At 34.2% G+C, this 26700-nt stretch overlaps 1 protein-coding gene and 1 pseudogene across 7 annotated transcripts in view; both read right to left on the bottom strand.

The window, feature by feature from the left end:
* The window catches only part of CEP70 (centrosomal protein 70), a 62846-nt gene that overhangs the window by 20978 nt on the left and 15168 nt on the right, over positions 1-26700 (bottom strand). For 5 of the 7 annotated variants that reach the window (XM_016151194.2, XM_016151198.2, XM_036219319.1 and 2 more), the window contains 9 exons: positions 25282-25400; positions 23462-23552; positions 23217-23340; positions 22760-22940; positions 21728-21897; positions 17194-17250; positions 8215-8302; positions 8033-8121; positions 6850-6924 (listed from right to left, as the gene is read on the bottom strand). In XM_016151194.2, the coding sequence (XP_016006680.2) occupies positions 6850-6924; positions 8033-8121; positions 8215-8302; positions 17194-17250; positions 21728-21897; positions 22760-22940; positions 23217-23340; positions 23462-23552; positions 25282-25296 (890 nt within the window). In that variant the 5' untranslated portion in view covers positions 25297-25400. The remainder of the gene's footprint in view (positions 1-6849; positions 6925-8032; positions 8122-8214; positions 8303-17193; positions 17251-21727; positions 21898-22759; positions 22941-23216; positions 23341-23461; positions 23553-25281; positions 25401-26700) is intronic. The other 2 variants (XM_036219320.1, XM_036219323.1) reach the window with 2 other exon arrangements.
* LOC118601916 lies at positions 6461-6579 on the bottom strand (annotated as a pseudogene).

Genomic DNA, 26700 nt, shown 5'->3' with positions numbered 1-26700 from the left:
TGGTCACCATAGCAGGAAAAGCTAGAGTATGGTCCTTTCTTCTTCATGCTCCACTAGTGCCAAATAACAGACAACAGTAATGCCAGGGCCAGTCAAGAAGGCATGAAAATCCAAGAGACCACTGTTCCAGGTGACTACTAGAACTCTTGGAGAGAGTCTCTTTACCCAGAAACCTGCGTATGAGTGTATCCACCTAGTAGCAAACCTTTGCCCTTCTCCAAATATCTCTGAAGTCAGGCTGTAGTAGATATTCCTCCTTCCACCTACCATGAGTTTGAAAAAGGTGGTCTCTTGTTATACCTACTTCAAATTAACCATCTTAACTTTGAGTATGCCTGAGTTTCCTACAGAAGCCTGGCCAATTAAATTTATTCCATGACTCATTAATGAGCTCGACCTGCTGTTTGTAAAATAGAACAGCAATATTCCATCATGTCATCTGCCTATTGAAAAACAATCAGTGGCTTCCCACTGCTTTGTGAATTAAATCTAATCTCTTCGGGTTAGACTTTGAACATTTTAGCCCAATATTCCTCTTGACTTTCTTACTTCACCTCTTAATACTACTCTACAATTATCTACTCCAGCCACATGTATTGCCCTTGATCTTCACTTAATTGTTTTTCTCTGTTCTATAGTGAGTATATGCCAAAAACAAATTCTAAATGAAATTAGCTCTAGGTAAAAAGCCAACCTCCTTCCTCTAGTAGACACAAAGACGTCACAATCCATTTCCTACCTGACTTCCCACTTATTTACCATGTTTAAAACTTTAATTTTGCCTAAAGGTAGTGCCAGGAACACATTATCTAGAATACAGGAGACATAGAAAAGCCAATATGCATGCTTTCTAGTGGGAATATAAGTAAAGTGATATATCTGAATTTAAATGTTAATCTTGCACATCTTGCTCCTTGAAACTTTGGAATGTTTGAACTGGGCAAAATAACATTTGGACTAGGCCATAGCAACACTATCTTACAAACAACTGTTTGTAAAGCCAATAATAAAAACGTATCCTGACCACCAGGACTGGTGATTATAGAAATTCTTTCTAGAGATAGAGTCAGTAACCAACCATGTATAGATAAAAAGCAACTCTGTTAACATCAATAGAAACTCCTTTCTTCTGAGAAAAATACTGTAAAGAGAGCCACTTCAAAATGAAGTCAGAGCTGCCATCCCGGAGGAACTGCCTTGTACATTCTACTCCTCAAAACTTTGGAACGTTTAAGCTGGGCAAAATCACCTTTGGACTGAGCCAAACCGACACTGTATTTCAAACAACTATTTGTCAAGCTAATAGGAAAGCAGACACTCTGACTGCTGGTCTGAAAATTAAAGACATTCTTTAAAACTAGCAGTAGCATGTTTAGCTAAAGAGTAACGACTTATTTCACCTATAGAAAATTCCCTCCTTGGTTTATTAACACAAATAGAAATTCCCTCTTTATATTTATGTAATTATTCCCCTTTCCTTTCTCATAAAAACCCTTTGCCATTACCCCTAACTGGAACGCTATTTGGGTTTCTGCCTGAATCAGTGCTTCCCAGATAACTATTCTTTTGGCTCTCAAATGACCAATTGTTGTCTCTCACTTTGGCCTTTTTAGATTAACACTTTTATTAACGTAATTATTCCCTTCCTTTTCTCATAAAAAAACCCCCTTGCCCTCACCCTGTAATCGGGACACTATTTGGGTTTCTGTCTAAATCTATACTCAGTTTTTGCTGATCCTAAATAAGCGCTGTTGCCTCTCAGCCTTCTGTTGTTGTTTTAAATTAACAGTGTTTTAGAAATCTACATTGTAGTAGAATAGACTGTACTCAGAAATATAGTACGGTTGTTCTGTAGTCTCAAGCAGAGAGCAGGGCCTGAAGGCCATAAAGATGCCCTAAGAGTAGGTAAGGGATACTTTCCCTACTTAGCAGACACTCATTCCCTGCAGCCAGTAGCAACGGCTGTGTTTCTTCGTGGAGTCTCAGAAAACTGCACTTCCAACTTAAAATATACTGTGTTATCCCATTTTCTACAGCCATCGCCATAAGACTCTATATGCAGACATGTTTTAGTGTTTAACTGTGTCTGCTGAAGCCTTCCTGTGATCTCACAGTGACCCCCGTTCTAAGGAAGAATGAGTTGAAAAGTAAAATGCCAATTTTGTTTTTAAAATAATGCTAATTGAGCCACATGATATGAAACATATGTGAGCCTCTCAAAGTTATGTTTCTTGAGTCCTTTTCCCCAAATTCCTAAGATTTTTTAAATGGCTTAGATGAAAAGAGTGGTTCTTGTCAATCTAGCAGACACAACCCTGAAGGCAACTGTTTCTCTAGAAGGGGAGTCCAGCTCCAGGCCAAAATCCAATGTGTTATCTTTCAGGCCCAAACCACAGGCAATTATAAAACCTTTGTCTGGAAAGCCTCATGGAGTAAAGCTGCCCACACCACTCTTGGTGCCCAGCCTGTGTACTGCAGTCTCTAGAGGGAGCTGTCAAGAATTCAGCCTCCTAACCTTCTCCCCTCCCTGAGATTCCCACTGGCCATGTCACATGCACTTCTGCACTCCCAGCCTAGGTGCCTCTATTTTGAGGCCTCTTTACTAGGGGATTGCGGCGGCGGCGGCGGGCGGGCGGGCGAGGGGGGCGCCGAGACACTTCTCATTTCTCCTTGTGGCACGGGGAAAACCTTAACTAAAACACTTTTCTCCACTATTTTTCCACTCCTAGGTCTTCCCCTAAGCCAAGGAAACAGTAGTAGTCTTTTGTGCTGGGTTCCTAGGCGGTGAGATGCTTCCTCCCATCTGTGCTGCGTGTCACTGACTGACCCTTGCCTTGGTGTCATTCCTCGGGGAAAGGGAACACTGAAGAGACAGCCCTTTTCTTTTTGGCCTCTTGCTTATACTATTGTGATAAGTGAATAAAGCCTGGATTGTTCACTTCAATTTGGCTTGTTGTCCTAACCGACCACCTCAGCACCTGTCAGCTCAACACTAGGGTGATGGGATTCTGATTTTGTTTTCTTCTAGCAAAATATAAATACCATAGAAAAATTAGTTGGAATTAGTGTAGTAATACTGGTTATCTTGTACCAGCAGACATACATGATCACTTCCTAGCAACAGAATTTTATAATCAACCTGTTTGCAATATTAACTCAAACAAAAGAGGTACATGTTTTCCTATGTTAAATTAATATTAAAGATTGGTTAGTTGAAAAGTAACTACAAATCTAAAGGAAAAAAAAAAAGGTGATTTTTCTCTGGTTCTAAAAGTGAAAGAGATTTTCCCCTCCTTTTCTTGCAACATTTCCTTTGGAAAACTTTGTAGTGGTAAATCCTTTCTCAGTCTCTTTAAGAAGAATGTAAAATTTTAGGATTTATGTCACATTCTTGCCAATTTTACATCCTAGGAATGTCTGCCTTTGGAGGCTTGGAACCATCTCTTCGAAATGTGAATATCAGAAGAGGCCATGCCTTGTCTCTATGTCTCTGTTGAAATTTAGCCAAGGCTCTGGGCTCTAAATTGTAACTTCCTGCTTGTCTAACAGTACAAGAAGTTTTATTTTTCCTTTGGATGAAGCCGATTCACATGTATGTAATAGATTGTACCTGTCAGGCTGTATAAAAGGGTGAGATTTCTTTCTGTCTTTAGTAAATTGCCTATAAGGCACATTACAGTCTAGACGAATGTCTATTCAGTAACAAAACTTTCTTTTTTTCTGTATATGTGGAAGGGATTCACCAGATTGAAAGGAGATTTTATTTTTAATTATTTTAAACCCAATATCAATTCTTTGAAAAAATATTCTACCTCTGCCACTTAAGAAAATAAAAATTTGAAAAGATTTACTTTGAAACAATTTTTTCATTGGGTTTTTTTTTTGTTGTTGTTCTAATTATTAGTGTGGTTGAGAATGTGAGATTTGGTGCCAGAATGATTGCATATAGATCTGATTTCTTTCCAAGTTCTTCAATGTATCACCTGTGTGATGTGAGCAAGTTATCTAACATTCCTATTGTTTTTACATCTAGAGACTACTAAAACACATATTTTCTTCAAATTCAGCAGAAAAAAATACAGCAGGGATTGGTTCTGAATAATAATTTTAAAGGCTAATAGTGAAAATTCAACCTAAAGACCAGAGCCCAAAACAACACGAAATGCATATAGCCAATTCTTGTTATTTGTGGTAGTTATGGTCTCTAAAGTCACTATTAACATGAATTAGACAAGACTGAACCACTGCTCCTAGGGGAAACACAGAATCAGGTTCCTACATGCATCTGGTCACATTTCCTCAGCCAAAAAATATAATCTAATTTTATGTGTGTTAATGTTTAAAGACACAGTTAATAGCACTATGACTCATGTCTATATAAAGTTTACCTAACAAATATATTTTCTCTGTAAGGCACATCACAGCCTTCTTGTGTGTAGGGACACTAGACAGCACTTCAACACTATGCTTGAGAGCCACCTTGAAGAAAGTGACAACAAAAAGCAAAAACTGCAAAAAAAAAAAAAAAAAAAGTGGCATTGTGATAATAAAAAGGATGCTTGTTTACAGTATGAAAGCTGAAACAAGAGGGCAGCATTTAACCTTCTTCAACAGCTAGAAATGTGTGTGCTAGGCATGTCAATGATTATCAAATTGCCTCAAATACTGATTCTGGGATTAAAAATAAATTTTAGCAGGTAGGCAAATTCACGAATATCCACAAGTAAGATTGACTATATTCTCTCTCTCTATATATAGGTGCATGCATGGATGTGTGTGTATATCTTCACTAATATACTTGCCTTGAGGTCAGTAAGATTCCTTTGTAGGGGATCAGGATATGCCACTCCAAAATATGCCACCTGACGTAAGAAATGCTTTAAGCTGAAGGGATTTGAAAAACAGCAGGTGCACTCTCTGACCTCCTCCCTTTTCTCCTGATGCAGACTATAATACCCTCACGTGACAGGTACCCTCCCTGTACGAGGAAGAAAGGAGCATCTTTATCTCTGAAGACAGAGGGATGCCAAGAAAAATCTGTTCCTCCCAGTTTACTACCCTTATCACCTACCCTTTTGTCTTATCATATTTTTCCACACCTTTCCACTCTTTATCGAACCTAGTATAAAAATGCTTAGGCTTATTAACTGCTTCTTCAGGTCTTCGTTTCCTTATGGAGGCTCCCACATCACGTAAAACTTACATTCAATAAATCTGTGTGCTTTTCTAATGTTAATGTTTTCACCATTTCAATTTTGAGCCCCAGCCAGGGACCCTAGTAGGGCTGACGAAAAGTTTTTCCTCCCCTACACCTTCTGCTGACTTGTTACCTCCCTACATTCTCCTTTACCAGTGCTTCTCGACCAATTTTCCCATCCTAGTTAATGTACTCACAACTATCTAGTTATTCAGGCCTAGAACTAAAGAGTCTTTCTTGATTTTTCCCCTTCGGCTGCCTATATCCAGTCCATCACCAAGTCCTACCAATTTTACATCTAATATTCCCAACACTTCTCATCACCTCCACTACTGCCACCTTTGACCATGTCACCACCATCTTTTGTCCAAACTCCCACAATGGCAATGCTCACACTGTTTTGCATTTAGTATTTATATATCAAAACTGTCTTATTTATTTTTACTGTTCTCCCTTCATAAAATCTCCATCAGGATGGGGACCTTTATTATTTGATTTACTGCTACAATTCCAGTACCCAGAATGCCAAGCAGACAGTAGCAGGTACTACAGGCAACCAAACTGTTAAGCAATAGTAGGTTGGAAAAAAAATATATTAACAAATAAAGCAGACTTTCCAAACCTTCCATTTCTCTCTAATTTTTAAAGTTTTCCTTCCCTACTATCTTAATTTAACTCAATATGTAATTATTGGATGTCCAGAATACTTGTTATTCACTGTGGCATATATTGCCACATGAAGGAAAATAGTTGTCAATGAAAATTGAATCAACTTATGATAATAAAACTGATTTAATTCATCTAATGCATATTAGCTAATTTGTTTTCAAAATATTTCATCCCAATGCCCCCACACTACTTCCTCAAGTGCCATTCCCCTGAACCAAACAGTACACACAGATAATCTTCAGAAAATGCCATCACTATTTGAGGACCAGTTTTTTGAAACTCCTCTAAGTACATACTTTCCAAAGTCAAGAAAGGTTAAAAAGAGGGGGATGTGAATGGCTCACTGCATTCATTTTAATAATATTTTAAGTATGATGAAACTACATATTCTTCAAGTCATGACAACCATTAACAAAAAATTTGGGGCTTGTCATTCCTAACTTCAATGATTTTCTTAGAGAATTCCTCCATGATTTCCAAAGACAATTTTTTTTTTTTTTTTTTTTTTTTAGGTAAGGAAACCCTTGGTTGACCTCACAGATTGCAAGGACCTTTTCAGCTTACAATCCCTTATTATTATTATTTTTTTTTTTACGCCTACAGCACCTGGTCTTCCTAGGTGGTCTACCATCCAAGTACTAACCAGGCTCAACCCTGCTTAGCTTCCAAGATCATACAGGATCGGGCTTATTCAGCATAGCATGGCTGTAGATCCAAAGACAATTTTCTAGTTAAAATCTTGCCTTTTATATTACATCAGGCGACTACTTGTTCTTGTTCTTATTGAAGATGAACATACAGCCAAATCCAACACACTAGAAACTGTTTTTAAACTGTGGAACCAGAATGATCCCTATATAGTGTCATTTCCCCCCATCAGCGTGATAATTTCAAGCCAAGGTTGCTATCAGGTAAGCTGACAGGTAATAAAAATAACAATGCCAAAGCCTAATAAATTTGTAATTTTGGTAAAATATAATTACTTGATATTTTTCTTAAGGGCTTTCTCCAGTTTCTTCACCTGTTGTTTATAAAGTCTTAATTCATGCTGTGTGGGCCTGTAGAAAATAAATCATATTGAATGCATTCAATTTATTGAATAAAACTATAAAAGTATTTAATAATGAACAATAGAATACACCTTGTTACTTGTCAAAATATGCTTATTAAGATTCTTAGAATATTTCATTACTGCTAGTGAGGTATTAATTGGCTGTTGGATTTTTTCTTTTCTGTATTCTCTGCCAAAAAATTTTTACCCATTTTTATTGTTGTTAATCTATTGCTTGTTTTTATAGGGAAATATTTCATATGTACAGACAAGAAGAGAGAATAGTAAAATACTGGTTTATCTACCACTCAGCTTTATCAAAGTTGAATGTTTCAAAGTTTTTTAACTAAAACATTATACATATACTTAAAAGTCTGTGTATGTCCCTCATTCATCTCCTTCGCATAACACAGGTAACCACTATCCTGAATTTACTGTCCATTATTCTTGTGCATGTTTTAAAATTTTTACTCTTTATATCATCATAAATTTACATATTACTATGTGAACTTTATATGTTGTTTATACTGTAGGCATCAATCCCCTCTCCATTAAAGTATTAACTTTAAGAGAACAAGATTTCTTTTTGTTCATTATGTTATACTAGAGCTTAGGGCAGTGTCTAACTTATAACAGGTGTTCAAAAAATATTCGTTGAATAAAAAATATCAACAATGTTCATTCCATATTACTGTCAACATGTAGAGTGACATCCTTTTGTGGTAGTATGCTGTACATAAATATACCTTTCTGTTGTATGCCATTTAAGCTTTTTAGTTTTCTTCTCCACCTACAATACAGGAGTAAGATGAAGTAATAAAATCTTCTAAACTAATTGGGAATGGGAAACTTGCTAGTATAATACTGAATCTACTCTGAGTTTCTACCCAGTCTTATCTTCTTCATTGTGGATTCCTATTTTCTCGCTTCCCTTGCCTACCTATGTGTTCTTATTCTTTCCATCATATGAGAGACAACTGGCTAAAGTGAGTACAAGAATATGAGTTTCCCCAAGATTTTCAGAGTAAAGGGTCCAAAATGATTCATGTAACATTCCAAATTCCAGTAAGGGTTTACTTTCCAAAGGTTAAATAAAAATGACTTGTTTCTCTCACCTGATTTCCAAATCTTTTTGGAGATTAAGTTTTTCACTTAAAAGTGTATCAATCTTGGCTTTCGACTCCTTGAGCTGATTCTGTAATGACTAAATAAATTTCATAGAAAAATAGTTAACTTTCCTAGGGGACTGTCATTTCACTTTATAAAAAAGCATTTATTAGCTGTGCAGTCTCCATACCATTAGGAGGCCTTTATATGTTGGTGAGGCATCAAAACTCCTGTAGTCTCTTTCTTCTTCTGACTGACTTTCATCTTCATTATATTGCCTACGAAAAAAATATATGCAGTGTCCTTATGAAAAATCTATCTTCAAAGAAAAAAAAATCTAGCTAACAAAAATAAAATCAATCCAATAAGGGTTTGATAATCTAAATTAAATTAAAATTTAATTTAAACCCTAAATTAAAATTTAGGTGTAATTTCCTACTTGTTCTCTAGAGAACGGCATTGGGTACCACCACCAATATTATAGAATATATCTGTTCACTAGCATCTCAATTAGAATGTGAGATGCACACAAAACAGAGCTTTGTCTGCACTGTTCACCATTGTATCTCACTGCCTAGAAGGGTATGGAGCATAAGATAGAATGAAATAAACAATGCATACTGTTTTTTACTTCTAGTACTTTAAGATTACAAAAAAATAATAATAATAAACACTATATTAAAAAATGTAGATTATAAATGGATAAAGCAAAAGATTTAACAGCCCTGATTCAAGTCTTGGCACCCCCATTAACTAGTTGTGTTATTTAAAAAGGTCAGTCTCTGAGAGTTTGTTTTCATATCTGTCTCGGGATTGGTGTTAAGGGTAAACGAAAGATATTAAAGCACTCTGAACTGCACAGTACAGTATTATTTTAACAATCTTGGCATTAACACTATCCAGGTTGTTCAATATGGTAAACACTAGCTACATGTGGTTAATGAGCCCCTGAAATATGGCTAGTGTGACTGAAGAACAAAATTTTAATTTTATTTTAATGAAAATTTACATTTAAAAACTGAAGCAGTATAAATAATTTTTCTGCTAAACACAACTTTCTTGTTTAGTTCTACATTCCACTTTGTTACACCATGTTAAAGTACTACTGCTGTACCCTAGTGTGCATTGGGCACATGCATGGCTTAAAGAACTACATATGAACACACTACTGGTTTAGTTGATGTGAATGGACTGATTCACTTTGAATGGTTTCCTCCCCCCCCCCATACACCAATATAACACTGTAATGTGTTTATTCTGATAAGATGTTTATGATGATACCTATATAAATCATAATAATTAAATTTATATAGTTATTATTTTAACTATAAGAACTAAGCTATTTTTCTAGTTTAAAAAAATTATCATGGACAGCTTTTTAAGAGAATCAAGTGGAAATGATAACATCTGAGACAGTACGACTGGGACAGTAAAGAGACTGAAAATAGGTTATGTCACAAATTTCCTAATAAATGCTATTTTGACTTGCTGCACAACAAAATGAAAAAGCTGTTGCTTCACAAGTGACAAATGAAAAACAGATAAATTAGACTTCATAAAATTTTAAAAATTATTGAGCTTCCATTGAGAAAAAAAGACAAGCAACAGGAGAAAATATTTTCAAATCTGATAAAGAACTTGTATCTAGAATACATGAAGAACTTCTGCAACTCAACAACAAAAAAACAAATAATTTAATACTGGGCAAAGGATCTGAACAGATATTTCTCAAGAAAAGTTATGTAAATGACAATAAGCATAGGAAAAGACCCTCAACATGATTAGTCCTTATGGAAATGCAAATCAAAGCCACAATAATATAACACTTCGAACCCATTAGCATGATTAAAATTAAAAAGACAATAACAAGTGTTGACGTGGAAAAATTGGAACCCTCATACACTGCTTGGCAGAACTGTAAAGCAGATTGGCAGTTCCTCAAAATGTTAAATACTTAAATGTTACCACATGACCCAGCAATTCCACACCTAAATATATATCCAAGAGAGGTGAAAACAAGCCTACACAAAAAGCTGTACACAAAAACAAGACCTACACAAAAACAAATGTACATAGCATCATTATTCACAATTGCCAAAAAGTGGAAACAACCCAAATGTCCATCAACTGATAAAAGGATAAACAAAATGTGGCATATCCACACACTAGACTATTATTTGGGCATAAAAATATATGAAGTACTGATACATGCTATAATATGTATGAGCCTTGAAAACATTATACAAAGTAAAAACCAGTCATCAATGATCATATACTGTACATGATTCTATTTATACAAAATATCCGACAGGCAAATCCATAAAGACAGAAAGCAGATTAGTGGTTGCCTAGGAGTTGTGTTGCAAGGGTATACGGGCCAAGGGCAGGGAGGAGATAGGGAGTTATTGCTAATGGGTGTGGGGTTTCTTAATAGGGTGACAAGCAAGTTCTAAAATTAATTATGGTGACTGACAGCGACGTAATTCTCGGAATATACTAAAACCACTGAATTATACCTTTAAAATGGTCAATTTATGGTATGTGAATTATACCTCAAAAAAGTTGTTATTTTAAAGAGCTGTGATATAAAAAATATTTTAATAAAGTAGACCATGTTAAGAGGCATTTTCAGCAAATACAGTGAATTTAACAGTTTCCTCTCAAAATTCAAAAAAGCATTCATTGAAGTTAGCCACCAAAATCAGATTTAACCATCCAACAAAAACTTTTAAAATAATTTTTTTTAGCAGAATTGGAGCTTGTAACTTTGGCCAGCTCTAAACCATTTTGAAGTCTTACACAGAAACAGAAACTGTCTTTAGATGTGAAGATGAAAAAATAAAATACTTTGGGTATGGAAACTGTAGGAAAATTATGAGGAAATAAGTTATTTTGTTAAAAGTGAAAGATCTTCAAATAAACCCACAAAGAACCGCCTGTAAAATACAAGACCTGTCTTATAATATCAATGATCAATTAACGCAAATTTGAAAAATTTCAAGTACTTTTCTTTATCTTTCGATGAGTCATGTGCATAATTAGTACTTCGGAAATATTTTGTCTCAAAAAGCTTTCCAAATTTACTAAAAAGTGTTGCCAACTTGAGACCTAAAATAAACAAATTTGTGGTGCATATTTTTTTGAATTTTGCATATTTGTCAAAGAACTTCAGCTAGATAAGAAAAAAATATTTTTTATCACAATGAAAAGTGTTCAAGTTTTGTTAGATCAAAAATCTAGATTTATTGGAATTTTTAAAAAGACTTTCCCTTATTGCTTTGTTATACTGTATTAACACATATGTATTGGAAATATTTGTGCTCAGTTTTCTGAAGCAGACTATAAAAGGCATCATGAATACAGTTGTTAAAATTATTAAACACATGAAAATGCTACGTCAGTTTGCAAAACTGTTGAAACAAATAGAAGACACTGAATATGATGATCTTCTATTTTTGGCCATGAAAGTTATTATAGAGATTTACTGTACTGTTAGCCTGAATTCAATATTTTCTTGAAAAAAAAGAAAGAAAAAACCTGTTCAATAATCAAAGACATAAAATGGTAATGTGACTTATGTTTTTTCACCAATATCACTATACATACGAATAAGCTAAGTATGAAGCAAAAGGAAAAGCATTATTTGTGACTAGCTGACAGATGTGAGAATTTATATTAAAATAAAAACTTTTCATAATACAAATCAATAATACTAATTTTACACATTTTTCTAGTATGAATCAATATGTAGATTTTAGTTTTAATCAGTAGTGCATGTAAACTGGCTATTAGAACTACAAGAAAACTTTGAGGAACTTTAATACTTTTGATAGATCTAGAGGTGCTTCTCAATTTTGCAAGACTTTTCTGAATAAGAGCTAGCAAATTTTTGTTGACTCTCATTTTGAAACAGATATGTCTTTGATTCAAAGTCAAATCAATTCTAAAAAAGATAAAGCAGTTTTATAAATGTGGATGCAAATATTAAAGGAATAACATTTTTAAATTTAGTTTCAAGTATACGGTACATTGGTTAGACATCTATATAGTTCATAAAACAATCCCCCAATTGCACCTTCCTCCCCTGACCCTCCACCTAGCCAACGTATTAATGCTAACTGCACTCGCTATGCCATGCTCCCATCCTCGTGACCATCCATTAGCTACTAATTTGTACTTCTTTAGCCCTTCACCCCATTCTCCCAGGCCCCCAAAGCCCCCTCCTCTCTGTTCGACACCAAATTGTCCACTCTATTTGTGAATCTGTTTTTTAGTTTGTTCTTTTTATTCCTTAGATTCCGCATGTAATCATATAGTATTTATCTTTCTCTGACTTAAATACCTTTTAGGTCCATCAAAGCAATATCTTTTTCCATCCTCTTCCTTTTCATATGTTTTTCTAGTTTGTTCTTTTTATTCCTTAGATTCCGCATGAAATCATATAGTGTGTATCTTTCTCTGACTTAAATACCTTCTAGGTCCATCAAAGCAATATCTTTTTCCATACTCTTCCTTTTCATATGTAAGGGTCTTGTTTTCTTTTCTTTTCAGCCACTCTATCTTTCGGTTGGAGCACTTAATTCTTTTCCATTTAAGGTACTTATTGATAGGAATGTAGTTGTTACCATTCTTTATATTCCTGTTTTTGATGCATGTTTTTCTTTCTTTCTTAAAGAAGTCCCTCCAACATTTCCTGGAATACTGGCTTAGTGGTAATAAATTTCTTTAGCTTATTTTTGTCTGGGAAGCTCTTTATCTGTCTTTCAACTCTAAATGATAGTTTTGCTTGATAAATTATTCTTTGTACATCTTGGGTCTTCATCCTGTCAAATATTTTGTGCCAAGCCCTCTGTCCTGCATAGTTTCTTTTGAGAAATCAGCTGCCAGTCTTATGGATTTTCCCTTATATGTAATTATTTGTTTTTCTCTTGCTTTTAATATTCTTTGTATTTAACCTTTGGCATTTTAATTATAATGTGTCTTGGTGTGGGTCTCTTTGGATCCCTGATTTTTGGAATTCTCTGAGCTTCCTGGGGTTTTATGTCCATTTTCTTCGCCAGTTTAGGGAAGTTTTCCATCACTATTTCTTCAAATAGCTGTGCAATATCTTTTCTTTTGTTACGCCAATCAGATGACTATTTGGAGCCTTAACAGTGTCTCATATCCTCCTTAAATTATTTTCATAATCTTGACATCTTTTTTCTCACTATTCTGATTGAATGTCCTGATTGGCTTTCCTGTCCTCTAGATAGGGCATTTGATCCTCTTCTTTATTCTCCTTGTTTATTCCATTTAATATACTTCTCATCTCAGATAATGTGTTCTCCATTTCAGACTGGTTCCCCTTTACAATTTCCATTTTTATGTTTTTTATCTTTGTTCACGTTTTCACTGAATTTATCTACACTTCCCAAATGCTCATTGAACATCTTTATAATCAGTGTTTTGAACTCTGCATCTGTTAGATTACTTGATTCCATTCTATCTGGATCTCTGTTCTGTTCTCTCATATGGTTTCTGCTTCTTTGTCTTCCCATTTTGCTGCCTTTCTGTGTCTGTCTTTATGTACTAAGCAAAGCTCCTAAGTCTGGATTATATTAGTATGGGTTTGTGAAGTAGGCATTAAGGGGCAGAGTCCTGAGAGGGGTTTAGCTGCAAGCCAAATTTAGCCCAAGCCTCTGCCCCTCCAGGCCACTTGTTAAGATTCAGCAAGCAATGCACAAATGCTGTGCTTATAGTTGCCACACCAGAAACCAAGGCCAGCTGCCTCTAGTATGAGTCTCAGCAAGGAGCACCTGACTCGCTGAGGATACACCTGGATGTGGCTTGGATGGGACCACAAGTTGGGGGAGGCAGGGTTTCAGGGAATCCTCTGGGAGGAGAGACCTCTGTTATTCAGTTTGATGACATCAGGGCTATGGTGGCAATGGGCCCAGCGCACTGGTAGTGAGGGAGGGCTCACCAGGGAACAATGAGTATCGCTGGCACTTCTGTATCCAGCGAATCTCGCCCTGGCCCTCACTCTAACGATGTCTTCTTGTAAGTCCCTGGTGCTCCCTGTGCACAGCCGAACTGGCACTGGTGCTCAGAGTGAACAGGTCCGTCACCCCGAAAATCCGCTTGTGGATACAACCCCTTTAAGAGGTGTCTGCTGTTGCCACTGCAGCAGGTTCCATTTCACTCAGCTGCTTGGACCAGGCAGCCCCACATCCTAACCCGGTCCTACCCTCTGCCACTGCAGGGTGTTTTCTTGAATTTCTCTCCAGTTATATGGCTTGTTCTAGATCCCAGGCGATTTTTCCTTGCTGCTGCTCCTTGTTTCCATCAACTTTGATTTGGTTGCCAGAGGGCTGAAGAGAGCCTCAATCCTCCATGCCATTGTTTTTTTCACTCAAGAATAACAATTTTTTTTGTACCTGAGTTTCTAGAAAACTTAAGTATGTTTAGAACAACTTAGGTATGTAAATCTATTTTTCAACTACAAACTTCATAAAATCTAAATACATATCAAATATTTCTGATGAAAAAGTAGTGTCTGAATCGAGATATGCTCTAAGTTAGAATATTCAAATTCTACTTTTAGTATACAAAAGGAATGTGAAATATCTCATTAATAATGTTCTGCTTACATGTTGAAATGCTATTTTAGATGTTAAATAAATTATATCAATACATACATCTAGCAGGCCATGGGTTTCTATAATCAGAGTTTTATGAAACACATCAATGCCAATTCATTTACATATAGTTTACGGCTGATTTCATGCTACAATAGCAGTTGGGTAGTTACAAGTGACTGACTATACAGCCTAAAACAGCTAAAATATTTATAGGAAAAAGTCTGTCAACCCTTCCATCTAGATTAGACTTTACCAAAGATATGGACCAAAGGTTGCAACTGATATTCAGTTTGGACCATATATTAAGTATTAATTGTGAACATTAAAAAAACTGTTTTCATTTCTAAATCTAAGCTTCTAGCTTCCCTTGAAAAACCAGAAGCTCTAGCCACACAGGACACACATTACTGCATAGCATCAACTGGCTAGAGTGGGTAGTAACTGTCCCCTAACAAAGATGGTGCACAGCTCCCAATTTGCCTTAGTCCTCACCTAACCTGAGCATAAGAGTTTGAAGCCACTCAAGTCATGAAATTCTTCATTTTCCTTCTCTTTACTCTTACATACTGTGGTTGTTCCTTTTAGTGTCACCTTGGCTAGGCTATGCTGCCCAGCTGTTCGGTCAAAAGCCATTCTAGATGTTGCTGTGAGGTATTTTCAGATGTGAGTAACATTTTAATCAAAACACTTTGAGTAAAGCAAATTAACCTTCAGAATGTGGATGGGCCTCATGCAAGTAGTTAAAGACCTTAAGAAGAAAGACTGAGACCCCCAAGAAGAAAGGTATTCTGCTTCCAGACTAATTTTAGCCTCATCATTAACTCTTCCTTGAGACTCCAGCCTGCGGGCCTGCCTCACAGATTTCAGACTTGCCAGCCTCACAATCACATGAGCCAATTCCTTTAAAATAAATCTCTCTATATATCTAAACATACATCCCATTGGTTTTGTTTCTCTTGAGAACCCTGACTAATACACATACCTATGACTCATTACCCAGTTTTTCTGTATTAAGGAAAAAGTGCCTTCCTTCTTTTCAAGGCAAATGATGTCTTCTCATTCATTTACGGCTTCCGCTTGGTCCATCGTTTGAATGACTACTCTCTAGACATGATGACATCTATCTACAAATACACCAGCAAACCCCTTTAACTCCAAATTGGCTTACTTACAGTGCCATAAAAAGTCTACGCTTTTATATCTGTGTACTTTTGCTCATAACAACCAAGGAGTCTAAAATGGCTTTAGCTTTTTATGCATTTCTGCTTTCTCAAATTTCACTTATCCTTCAAGCTCAAGCACAACCCCCATCTGCTTTGTCCCTCCATCCAAAACTAACTTATTCTTGTCTTATACTCCTATATTACTATCATACAATTTTTAGTAATTACTCTATTGTAACATTATGTATTAGTTTTTTAAGTCTCATATTTTTAATTATTAATGTGTTTACATTTTATCTCCCTTACTACATTGTAAACTCCTCAAATATAAGGCATGTCCAAAATTTTGTCCTATCTCTGCATAATCTATCTAACACCATGCCTACTATCTAAAAGATAACAATTTCATTTGGAAATTAGAAGGTCCCTGAAGTTACCTGATATAATACTGCTTTCTGAATAGAAGGAAAGAGTTGCTCTATCATTAATTGTTTTTTTTTTTTTGTCTTCCCTTCCTCCCTTTTCTATTTTTTCCCCTTCTTCCTTTCATCCTGCTCTTTTTTTTCCATGAGTATCCATGGGGCTAGAAGGAATCAGCAACCAGCACAACTCTGTCATTGATCCTGCTGAGTTTCTAAGAAGTCATTTTCTGGGTGCAGTAAGAATACTAGAATGTACACTTAATAGAAATGGAGAATTTATCTGCTTTGTTTATTACGATTTCCTTAGTACCTAAAACAGAACATGGCACAAAGGAAGTGCTCGAATAAATATTTGTTAAAAGAATCATTCCATATATAAACAATGGAACAGAATGCTACTATTTTAATGACCTTCTATTAAAGCACTTTAGATTGTTTGGCCTTAGAAATCCTTTAGCTATTTTAGGTTAGTCAAAGACCATTATTTTAAGCTTTACCCTTAATTTCTTTAATTAGAGGTGGCAAGTGTGTTTTACTCTATACGCTTGTTTTTCTACTATGACATTTTATCTTTGTCTCATATAAATCTGTATACTAATTAAGTTGCACCTTGGTAGGCAGCTAATCTAATCCTATGCACCTTTGTGGATATACTCCGTAATTATCCAGTGGCTTGATGACATCAGTAGAACAAATTATAATACCTCAACAAAGATAAAAAGTAAATCCTATTTCTTCTGTGAGCAATGTTTTGATGATTATTAAATATACATATTTAATATAAATACAAGACATTTTAACATAAGTAGTCTTAAGGATCTTTATAAAAATGAAATTCATAATTACATATTATTTGGATTTCCAAAATACATTTAAAGTTTCACAAGTCTATAAAAACTTTTGATGTGATTCATGACTTGATAGTATAGTAACTTTAAAAACTGTAATACAGGATTAGTCATACCTTTGTTTAAGAAATTTTCGAATTTTACATTCATAGTAATCAATTAGGCAAAGCAACCTAAAAAAAAACAAAAAAATAAACTGAATTATTTTCAAAAATGTGGTATTGTAGCATTTACTATTCTCCGTATAATTTCAAATTATATTGATAAACATACAGATAATCTAGCAAGTATATAAAAAATTTAAGTGACTTTGCCAGAAGTATTATACTAAATAATGTATTTTATATTAATTTAAGAGTATAGTTTTTAAAATAACTAAACATTGTATCTCAACATAGTAAATGTATATTCCCCTTATCCCAACAGTTCTACCTCTAGCAATCTCTCCCACAGAAATACTTGCCCAAGATTATAACTCAAGATGAACGAAGTTATTCATTGTACCACTATTTAGAAAAGTGAAAACCCCAAAACAATTATCCAACAAGGAAAATGTTAATAATGGCACAACTATACTGTAGAAAATGATGAAGTATTAGAAGAAATAATGTAAATTTGTATGTCCTAATAAGGAGTAAGAAAAATTAATGTTGGATATCCAAGTATATAGTACTACTATTTTTCTAAAGAAATAATCTCATGTGAATTTGCATATGTATCGGGAAAACTCTACAGGTTCTAAAACTGGGGGATAATACTATAACCTAGAGGACACTGTTGGGTGTCACACTGACTAGTTGGGGAGGGGGCGAGATGCTAAAGTTCATCAATAACAGGACAACCCTACACAGTAAACACCACACCACACAAAAACCCAACATCACTCCTGTTGTGAAACACTAGGAAGGACACAAACCAAACTATTAACAATGGTTAACTCTAGGATATGGGAATGCAGGGCTACAGCATTTTACTTAAAACACTGTTGTTTGGATTTTTATGAGCATACACTGCTTCTGTAATTTAAAAAATCGTCAAAGAAAAATAAAATTAACACTACACTTTTACATGCTATTCTTTTTAAAGCAAGAATTTATACTATTTTCCTCCAATCATGGGAACTTACTCACCTGCCCCCTCCTTCAAAACTAATTGTGCTTTTAATATCATAACTTTCTGGAATAGCATTTCTCTTCAACCTTTACCCATTCCAATACATACCAGCTTTCATATTATCCTGCAAATATGCTTTAATCTCCTTTATATCCTTCACAATCCCTCTCACTGCCTATACGTCCCCCTTATGCTACCATTCCATTTCTCTTTTCCCTCATAGCAAACTCCATTCTGAGTTACCGTTATCTGCTACCTTCAATAAACGTTTGGGGAGCATTTATTATCTGTCAAACTGGGGATTCTGAGCAAATAAGACAAGGGGGAAGGCAAACACGTAAACCGATGAGGCATTATGTAACACTTCTTACTACCCTCTCCTTGAAAATCTCATTCTTTGGTTATCCTGACACCAAAACATAACTGCTCTTCTGCCTCTTCTTTATCTGAAATTTGGAAGTGTTCTGGAGTTCGGTCCTTCTCACTGCAGGCCTGACACTTGTATATGGCTGACAGAAGGTATCTAAGCACATGTCCACAGATGAACTCATCATTTTCCCTTCCCACTTCTCAAATCTAGCTTGAAATCTACCTATCTTTGACTCCTCTCATCTCAACTACAGCCAGTCATTCCAGACAATTTCTATCCATATCTGCAATCTCTTTCCTTTCTGCTCTCACCTTCATTATCTACCACCTAGACTATTACAACTGATTACTAACTTGTCTTTCTGTCTCTGGGCTTAATTTCTTTGTTCAGAAATCCTAGGGTTTTTTATCCTGCTACACAGAAAGTAGAACCCAAAATCTTTGGCCTAGAGTTTAAGCTTCTCAAAGTTCCAGCACACCTCTCTTTCCATATTGTCTAAGACATTTACTTACCATCATCTTATGTATAGTCTTCTTGGACTATTTACCATTCTCAAATACATTCCATTTTCCTGACACCATACTTCTCTAAATTAAAATACTTTCCCTCGCCTGTCTATTAAAATTCTATAGTTCCTAAGTCTAGTTTATAAATTACCTCTTTCATGAAGCCTTCCTGGTCATCTCTATCTTCCTCAATGGAAACTATTCTTTCCTGCCACACCCACTTAGTATCCTATTTGACCCATCATTACAGCACATATCATAATCTGCATATTTTACTTGACTATGTATCTACCAACTAGACTGTCAGGTCCATAAATGCAGGAAATGTGGTTTACTCATCTGTGTATGTCCTATATTGTCTTGCCTAATGACTTTGGAACTTTTGACAATAGCTACAGTGACTACAACTCACGTATTTCTAATAAGGTTAATTTACAATTTTAAAGTTCTGCATCTCTGAAATTTTGCTTTATTAAAAATCAGATAGTGTAGAGTCTCTAGCCATCAAATTCATACCTGAGTTAGCTTGACTTTATCTGGTACATGGTAAATTCTCTCAATGCTTCTTTCTCTTGACCTCTCACTCATTCAAATCAGCTATTTTGTGTATATTTTCATTCCTCTTCCTCTATCTCTCTTACTACCCTTTCTCCCACTATAATTGTCTTTTTTTTTTCCTGACGCTCCCCAACTTCTTTGCTCTTCTTTATATTCACGCCTATCTCCAACTCTGTTATTTTAATTCATTTATTTTTATTTTTGTCTGTATTCATCTCTCAAAAGGATGAAAACTGTATATGTATATATGTGTGTACTATTTCTCAAATAGTTATTGAAACAATCTATAGTTTTAACTTGATTTTAATTTGTATGTGACCTCATTTATTTTTACAGTAAAACAGAACTACCTAATTAGTAAAGATCCCCAGTCCTATTACATAAACACATAAGACTAGTTAAAATGTTGTTTCACTGTTAAGTGAAAAAAAAAAAAAAAAAAAAACACAAGTTGCTACCTTTACACAAAAAGGGAAAATATGAATTTAATATCCAATAAACATTTAAAATTACCTAAGGAGGAAGAAATAGGGTTTAAGTGGACAGGAATGAATATAATTAATTATAGTTTTGACTTTGGAATTGTATAAATGTCTAACATGTTGGAAATCAAAAATTTAAAAAGCAATTTCTAAAAATGGAAAACAAATTGAAACAAACCTAACTGTATATTAATTTGGTGACATAAACACAGAGAAAAAAATATTTCAAGATAATTTTAGAATACTATGTTTTGGCTGTATCCATAGCAAAATGTATATAACATCAAATTGCAAAAAAAATTAAATTTCATTCAGTAGGCATATTGTTAGAAGTAATTCTAACAATTACTTTTTGGAATCTATTTTTATATATTATAGAATAAAGCAATTAATTATGAAATTGTTCTTAAGAATACAGATTTTCAGTGTAAAAGAGTTATAAATATAAATTCAGAGTTTAAATTAAAATCTTATAATGTTAACTTCAGCTAGAAAAAAATAATTTTTTTCCAGAAATATATAATTCCTAGTACTCTCCACTAAAAAGTCCTAAAATCAATGACGACATAATAATGATAAGCAACCCCAACACCCAAACTATGATCTCTGAAACCATTCCTAAAAGGAACCAGAGCTCTTTGGAGAAATGTCTAAGTTTAATTTTAATTTAGTTAATCTAAAACATTTAGAGTTAGATTAATAGATATCTGATTCCATTCTTCAAAAGAGCTCTAGAAAAAATGTATAGGGTGTGTTCTCTGTCTAAAAACAATAACTCTAACAAAGATTAATGGAATTGGGTCAAAAGAATATTATACCACCATGAAAAGTTTCCAGCCAGCCAAAGACAGCATAAACTGATCATTAAAATCTGACAAATAACAACATTTGAAAAAAAAGAGATACAGCTACAAACAAAAAACTTTATTGTTTATAAATGGAGATCATTAGGGCACCAAACCCTTACTTTAAAAAGAGTTCAAAATAAAGCACTGAGCATTGATCCTACCTTCCCTGAAACAAACCATATAAGGCAACCAAATACTCCCTAGTTGATAGGTAAGGTTCTTTGCGAAGGAAGAATTCCACCAAAAAAAAATATATATATATATATATATATATATATATATATATATATATATATATATACACACACAACCCCCCCCCACACACACACACACAGTAAAATTGAAAACTTGCCATTTTGCAAAATCATCATACTGTCAAATGAAAAGATAGGGAATTTTAGAGTGGAAAAATTAGTTACTGTTTAAGCCCCTGAATCTTAGCATCCCTAAGAGTAAGTCAACTAGACATTCTGTGCCTCTTGCTGTGTTACAATATGAAGCATACATTACCACCTATGAAGTATTTTGCCAAAAATACTTGAATCTGAATTTAGCTCTAACTTCTAGTTTAGAGGAAATGTAAGAGATAGGATATATTCTTTAGGACAACTGGCCAGTTTTTTCAAGTTAATGATGGGGGAAAAGGAAAAATGCAGAGAAGACAGAAGGCAGATTCCTCCAGTTTATGAGCCATGCATAACCATTCTCAAGATATAATCAGTTTAAAAAAATGATGACTCTATCTACATATCAATTTATGAAGCAAACGTTACTGTCTATCCAAGACGGTATGAGGAACTCTTTTGCAGAGAGAAGCAAATACTCTGTTTTGAGTGATAATGCGCTCTTCCTCCTCCTTCGTTAATCTGTAGATATCCTTTTGCAAAGAAGCAATAGTCTCTTGTTGCTCCATTCGTTTTCTTTTATAATGCTGACATTTTGCCTATAAGAAAGTTTTCAAAAAACATAATTATAGTATGTACATCTAGGACAAGCTGTTCTAACAATACTGTACACAAAACTATTTTCACAGTTTCTATCAAGCTGCTTTGTTCAAGAACTTCAGTACTGAAGTTGTTTTTAAATGAGTGCTAGCTCCAGAAACATTAATGTCATAAATACAAAAATGTAACAAGTAAAATAGGAACAAAATAGAGAAAATATAGTTTATAATTGCATGCATTCAAGGTTTCATAATAGTAAAACAACTGAAGAATCTCCATAAAACTAAAGAAAAAGGAAATACATGGGAGAGTTTTGGCCTACTATGTTGAGAGCACATTGAAAAAAGCATAGGTAGAAGCAGGGAGACAAAGAGAAAAGCAAAAGAGAAATGAAGGTGACTTGTACCAAAGTAGAGACTAAGAAGAAAGTTCAGAGGAAATGAAGGCACCCATAGTTTTAGACATGGAAAATTATAGATGCCTATGAGACATCCAGTATAGATAGCAAGTAGGCAAAGGGATATGAGTCTGGAATTAAGGGAAAAGGTCTGGGCTATACGTTCAAATTAGGTGCTGTGAATTAGACTGAGCATTGCCAAGGAAGTTAGAATATATGGGAAAGAGAAAAGGTCTAAGGAATTAGTACTAGGGAATCCCAACACTGAGAGGTTAGAGAGATGAGAAGAATCAGCAAAGGAGTTGAACAATAACCAGTGGATCAAAAGAGAGGATATACTACAAACCAAGGAAAGACTCTCAACATGGAACAGTGATAGGTCAAAAAAGGAAAAGACCATTGAATTAAGGAACATGGAAGTTACCTATGACTTCGATGAGGTAAGAAAATATGTAACTCAGTACCTGTAAAGCTTTATGTTCTTTTTGAAGATCTTTTATTTTGTTCTGCTGCTGGCAAACCCTATTTAGGGATTCATCCTCTAATTCACCAATTTTGGCTTTCACACTCTCCATAATTTGTTCTAAATCATTAGCTCGTTGTTCCTGATCTACTGCTCGGCGTTTTTCTAGCTGAAGTTCATTTCTAATAGACACACAATTCCTTCTTTAGTAATAAGAATAAATCGCATCAACAAACTTACTCATCTAACAATATAATGAATTTCTAAAATTTGCATTCTTAAAATTTCTCTTGTAACATAAAATAGAATATAGTACATATCTGAATTAACCTATTAAAAATAGCTTTTAAACTTAATATCTAATCAAAATGGACAATTAGAATTCAAGAGTCTTTTCAAGGCAGTTCTTTTTAGAATGATACCACCTGGATAAAAAAATTCAAGAGAGATTTTCTTACTTAAGCTGTTGATTAGTTTCTATGAGCTCCTGGATCATCTTCTGTTGACATTCTGTTTCTTCTACCAATGTTTTCAAATTCTGTCTCATCTTTTGTGATGACTGTTTATCAAAAATGATGAAATCTATATTTTTAAAAATGTAATACAAATAGTAAAAATAAAGCCAAGGCAGAATATTTAAGATAAAAACATTTTTAAAGGGAAAAGCTTTTTATCATAAGGAGCAAGAACAGGATCTGATTACCTTTAAGATCTGTTCTTTTTTCTAGAGATAAAGGTTTTAAGCCATGTGTCATCAACAGCATATTTATGTTCTCCCATTCTGCTTCTTCCCGCTATAATTACAAAGGAGAGAGAAAAGGATCAACTTATGAGATACAGAAAATACCCTCTTGTATATAATTTCCTTTGTTTTCAGAACAAGATTTTTTCTCTAAAAGTTTTTAAAAATGAATTTATGCACATATAAAATTTAAAAAACTAAAAAAAAAATACTTAGTACTTGCAGTAAACCAGACCTTAGGTTTTTGACTTAACTAAACAAGACCAGATCCCATTCAAAAGAAAATAGCTGCAAATTAGGTTATACTACCTGAACAGTAAAGAAAAAGTAAGTCACTTAGAAACAAGTGTCATTTTAACATGACTAGCCACCAAAAAAAACATGACAACAAAAAAAAATACTAAAACATATCTGACTGGTCAGAACCAATAATTTAGTTCCTTATATAATGGACATGGTCTAACTATAAAAAGGAGTCTGTCCATCTACATAACTGATTCTAGTAGAATCACTCAGAGACACTCAAGTCTTATATCCCTGATTCTAAATATGTATTTATACCATAAACCTCAGAGGGGAACTCTAACTCTCTAGATTAAGTGAATAAATACATAACAATGGGAAGGAAAAAGTAATAACATAAAATATGGATAGGAATAGAAATAGAGATTTGTCTTCATAGATTCTTTAATGTCAGGGGCATTTGGATGTGAAGAGTGATAATTTTTTGGTGCTTTGTCTAAATTATTAATATTTAAGCTATTACAATATTTAAATACTATACCAGTAAGATTTTTAGATTTTAGAGATTTTTTTAAATCACACATTTAAATCCATGATATTAATACACTAGTTTTATAATGGGCTTTTAAGGCTAAATGATCAATTTTGAAATCACTGTGTGAGATGATTTATTTTAAGATATTAATGTATATTCATGAAAGGATAATTTGAATGAATTTTCAGTGTTTAAGTGCTTTAAAAATATAATTTACACAACAAATACATTTTTATTACTGGTATAGTAAATATTTTAATAGCTTAAATATTAATAATTTAGACAAAGCACCAAAAAAGTATTACTCTCCACATCCAAATGCCCCTGACATTAAAGAATCTATCAAGACAAAAAAGGAAAATATCCTGACTCTTTGATAATATTATGACTCAGAACAACACCAAATACATCTTTTCTTTTGCCTTTTTTCTCCTTCCTTATCTTTTCTACGTTTCTCCTCCCTTCCACCGTCTTTTCTCCAATTTATGCTTTAGGTCTTCTGGTCACAAAAATAAATGACACAGAACTAAAACTATTGCTCATATCTGTTTTAGGAGCCAAAAGCTCTATGTGGGTATCTCAGCGGATGTCTAGTAAAAAATGCTTTGTAAATAATGCCACAAATTTTCAAAGATCAAATTATACATGTTGTCGCCTGAAACTTCTTTTAAGAGAAAGAACAATATAAACTGTTTACAAATTCCGAAAAGAGCTGAGAATGGCATTTTCCAAAGTATGTGCTGTAGAATACTAATCTAATGAAATGTTCATCAGACTTGTGTTAAATAAGTAGAAAATGCTGCATATTAAAGGCTCTTTTTGGAGATTGATAGTATTGTGAAATCTTAGAATATTTAAATCATGTAATAGTCTTTAAGCATTTCCTCGAATTATTTTACTAAATTAGAAAATCCTTTTAAAGTAAGATTTTTTCACATTTGTAGATGTAGTATTTTTTGGTACATTCTTTGCAAAGCACTGGTTTCGAATATTTCAAGTTTACCTGTTTTTCAGTCATGAGTCTGATGAGTTATTGGACTCCTGGGCTTTAGGTGCTGCTGGAGATATAGTTTCGTTTGTATTATCAAAGTAGAGATTGGCAATAAAAAAATTCTGAGTTGCCTAAATTAAAACAGAAAAAAGTACAATAGGTGTTAAAATTATAAAGAGCCCACTACTCTTGAGTGAAGCCATTCTTGTGTCAAAATTTTTATAACTTCTTAGGCTGATTTAAAGAATGATTTAAAGAATGATCAGAATGAACATAAAATGTTCTCTTCCACAAATAAAACATTATGAGGTTTTACACACACATACAATGAAAACCATTTAACTGGATAATGTGAAAAACACATAAATAGTGTTACCTTTTGGAAGCAGCTTCCAAAAAACCCAGAGAATTGTGTCTGACCCAAAGTTATAGGCAGGCCAGTCTAACAATTCACTGGAATAACTCCAAGGGTGAACGAAGTGTCACTTTCTTAGGTAGCCTTTATTTCTAAATAGATCAGAGGCTAGCAATAAAGAATTCTGTTTGACTGGTACACACAAAAGTTTATATTCAGTCTACCCTACCATCATCAGCTCTTGTTATCTAAAACTCTGCCATTATACAGAAAAAAATTGCCTTGGACTGTTTGATATATAGGTATAATTCCTCCTTTCCAGAGACACACATTCATTAGCATCATGGAATTTCAGAAGTTGAGAGGACCTTGGAAATTGTTTAATTCAAAATCTCTGTTTAATAGCTGACAGGCAAGAGTGCAGGGAGAGCTGTACCAATACATCAGGTACTATAACCATCTGAGGCCCGGAGAGGTGAAATGATCTTCCCAGGATTGATTAGAAACAGGCCTCTTTGCTGCCATGTCTTCCAAAGCACTCTTCTGCCCTTCTATTATCTACTTTAGATAGAGAAATCCAACTAACAATTTACTAGTCACCAATAATTTATTTTTGGCTAAACTTATTACCATGTTACAAATTCTTAAACTCTGGCATTTTTGCTGCTTCACATCATAGTCTTCTCTCCCTTTAAACTCTGCTCTCTTTCAACAACTCAATATGTTCATCCCTCCTGCCCTTGATTTAAATAAAGATCCTTTTTGAAAATGTCAGCCAACTTTGGCTGCTACCACCTTTCAGCTAGTTTTTTTTTTTAACTTGTCATTAGAGAAATTTTCAAAAATACAAAAAAGTAGAGAGTATAATTAACTCATGCATTTATCAGTCTAGATCCAATGATAACCAACATTCTTCCATTCTTGTATTTCTTCCTCACCCACTTATATTTCTGTATATAGCACTAATACACTTTTTAAACATAAACTCAACAGCATTAGTATACCCAATAAACATAATTCGTTACTATCAGTTACTATCTAGCCCATGTTCAATTTCCCTCAAATATCTGCGATTT

The sequence above is a fragment of the Rousettus aegyptiacus genome, unplaced genomic scaffold (genome assembly GCF_014176215.1).
Source record: "Rousettus aegyptiacus isolate mRouAeg1 unplaced genomic scaffold, mRouAeg1.p scaffold_m13_p_4, whole genome shotgun sequence".
In the NCBI taxonomy this organism is placed as follows: domain Eukaryota; kingdom Metazoa; phylum Chordata; class Mammalia; order Chiroptera; family Pteropodidae; genus Rousettus; species Rousettus aegyptiacus.
This window is presented reverse-complemented; position numbering and strand designations above follow the sequence as displayed.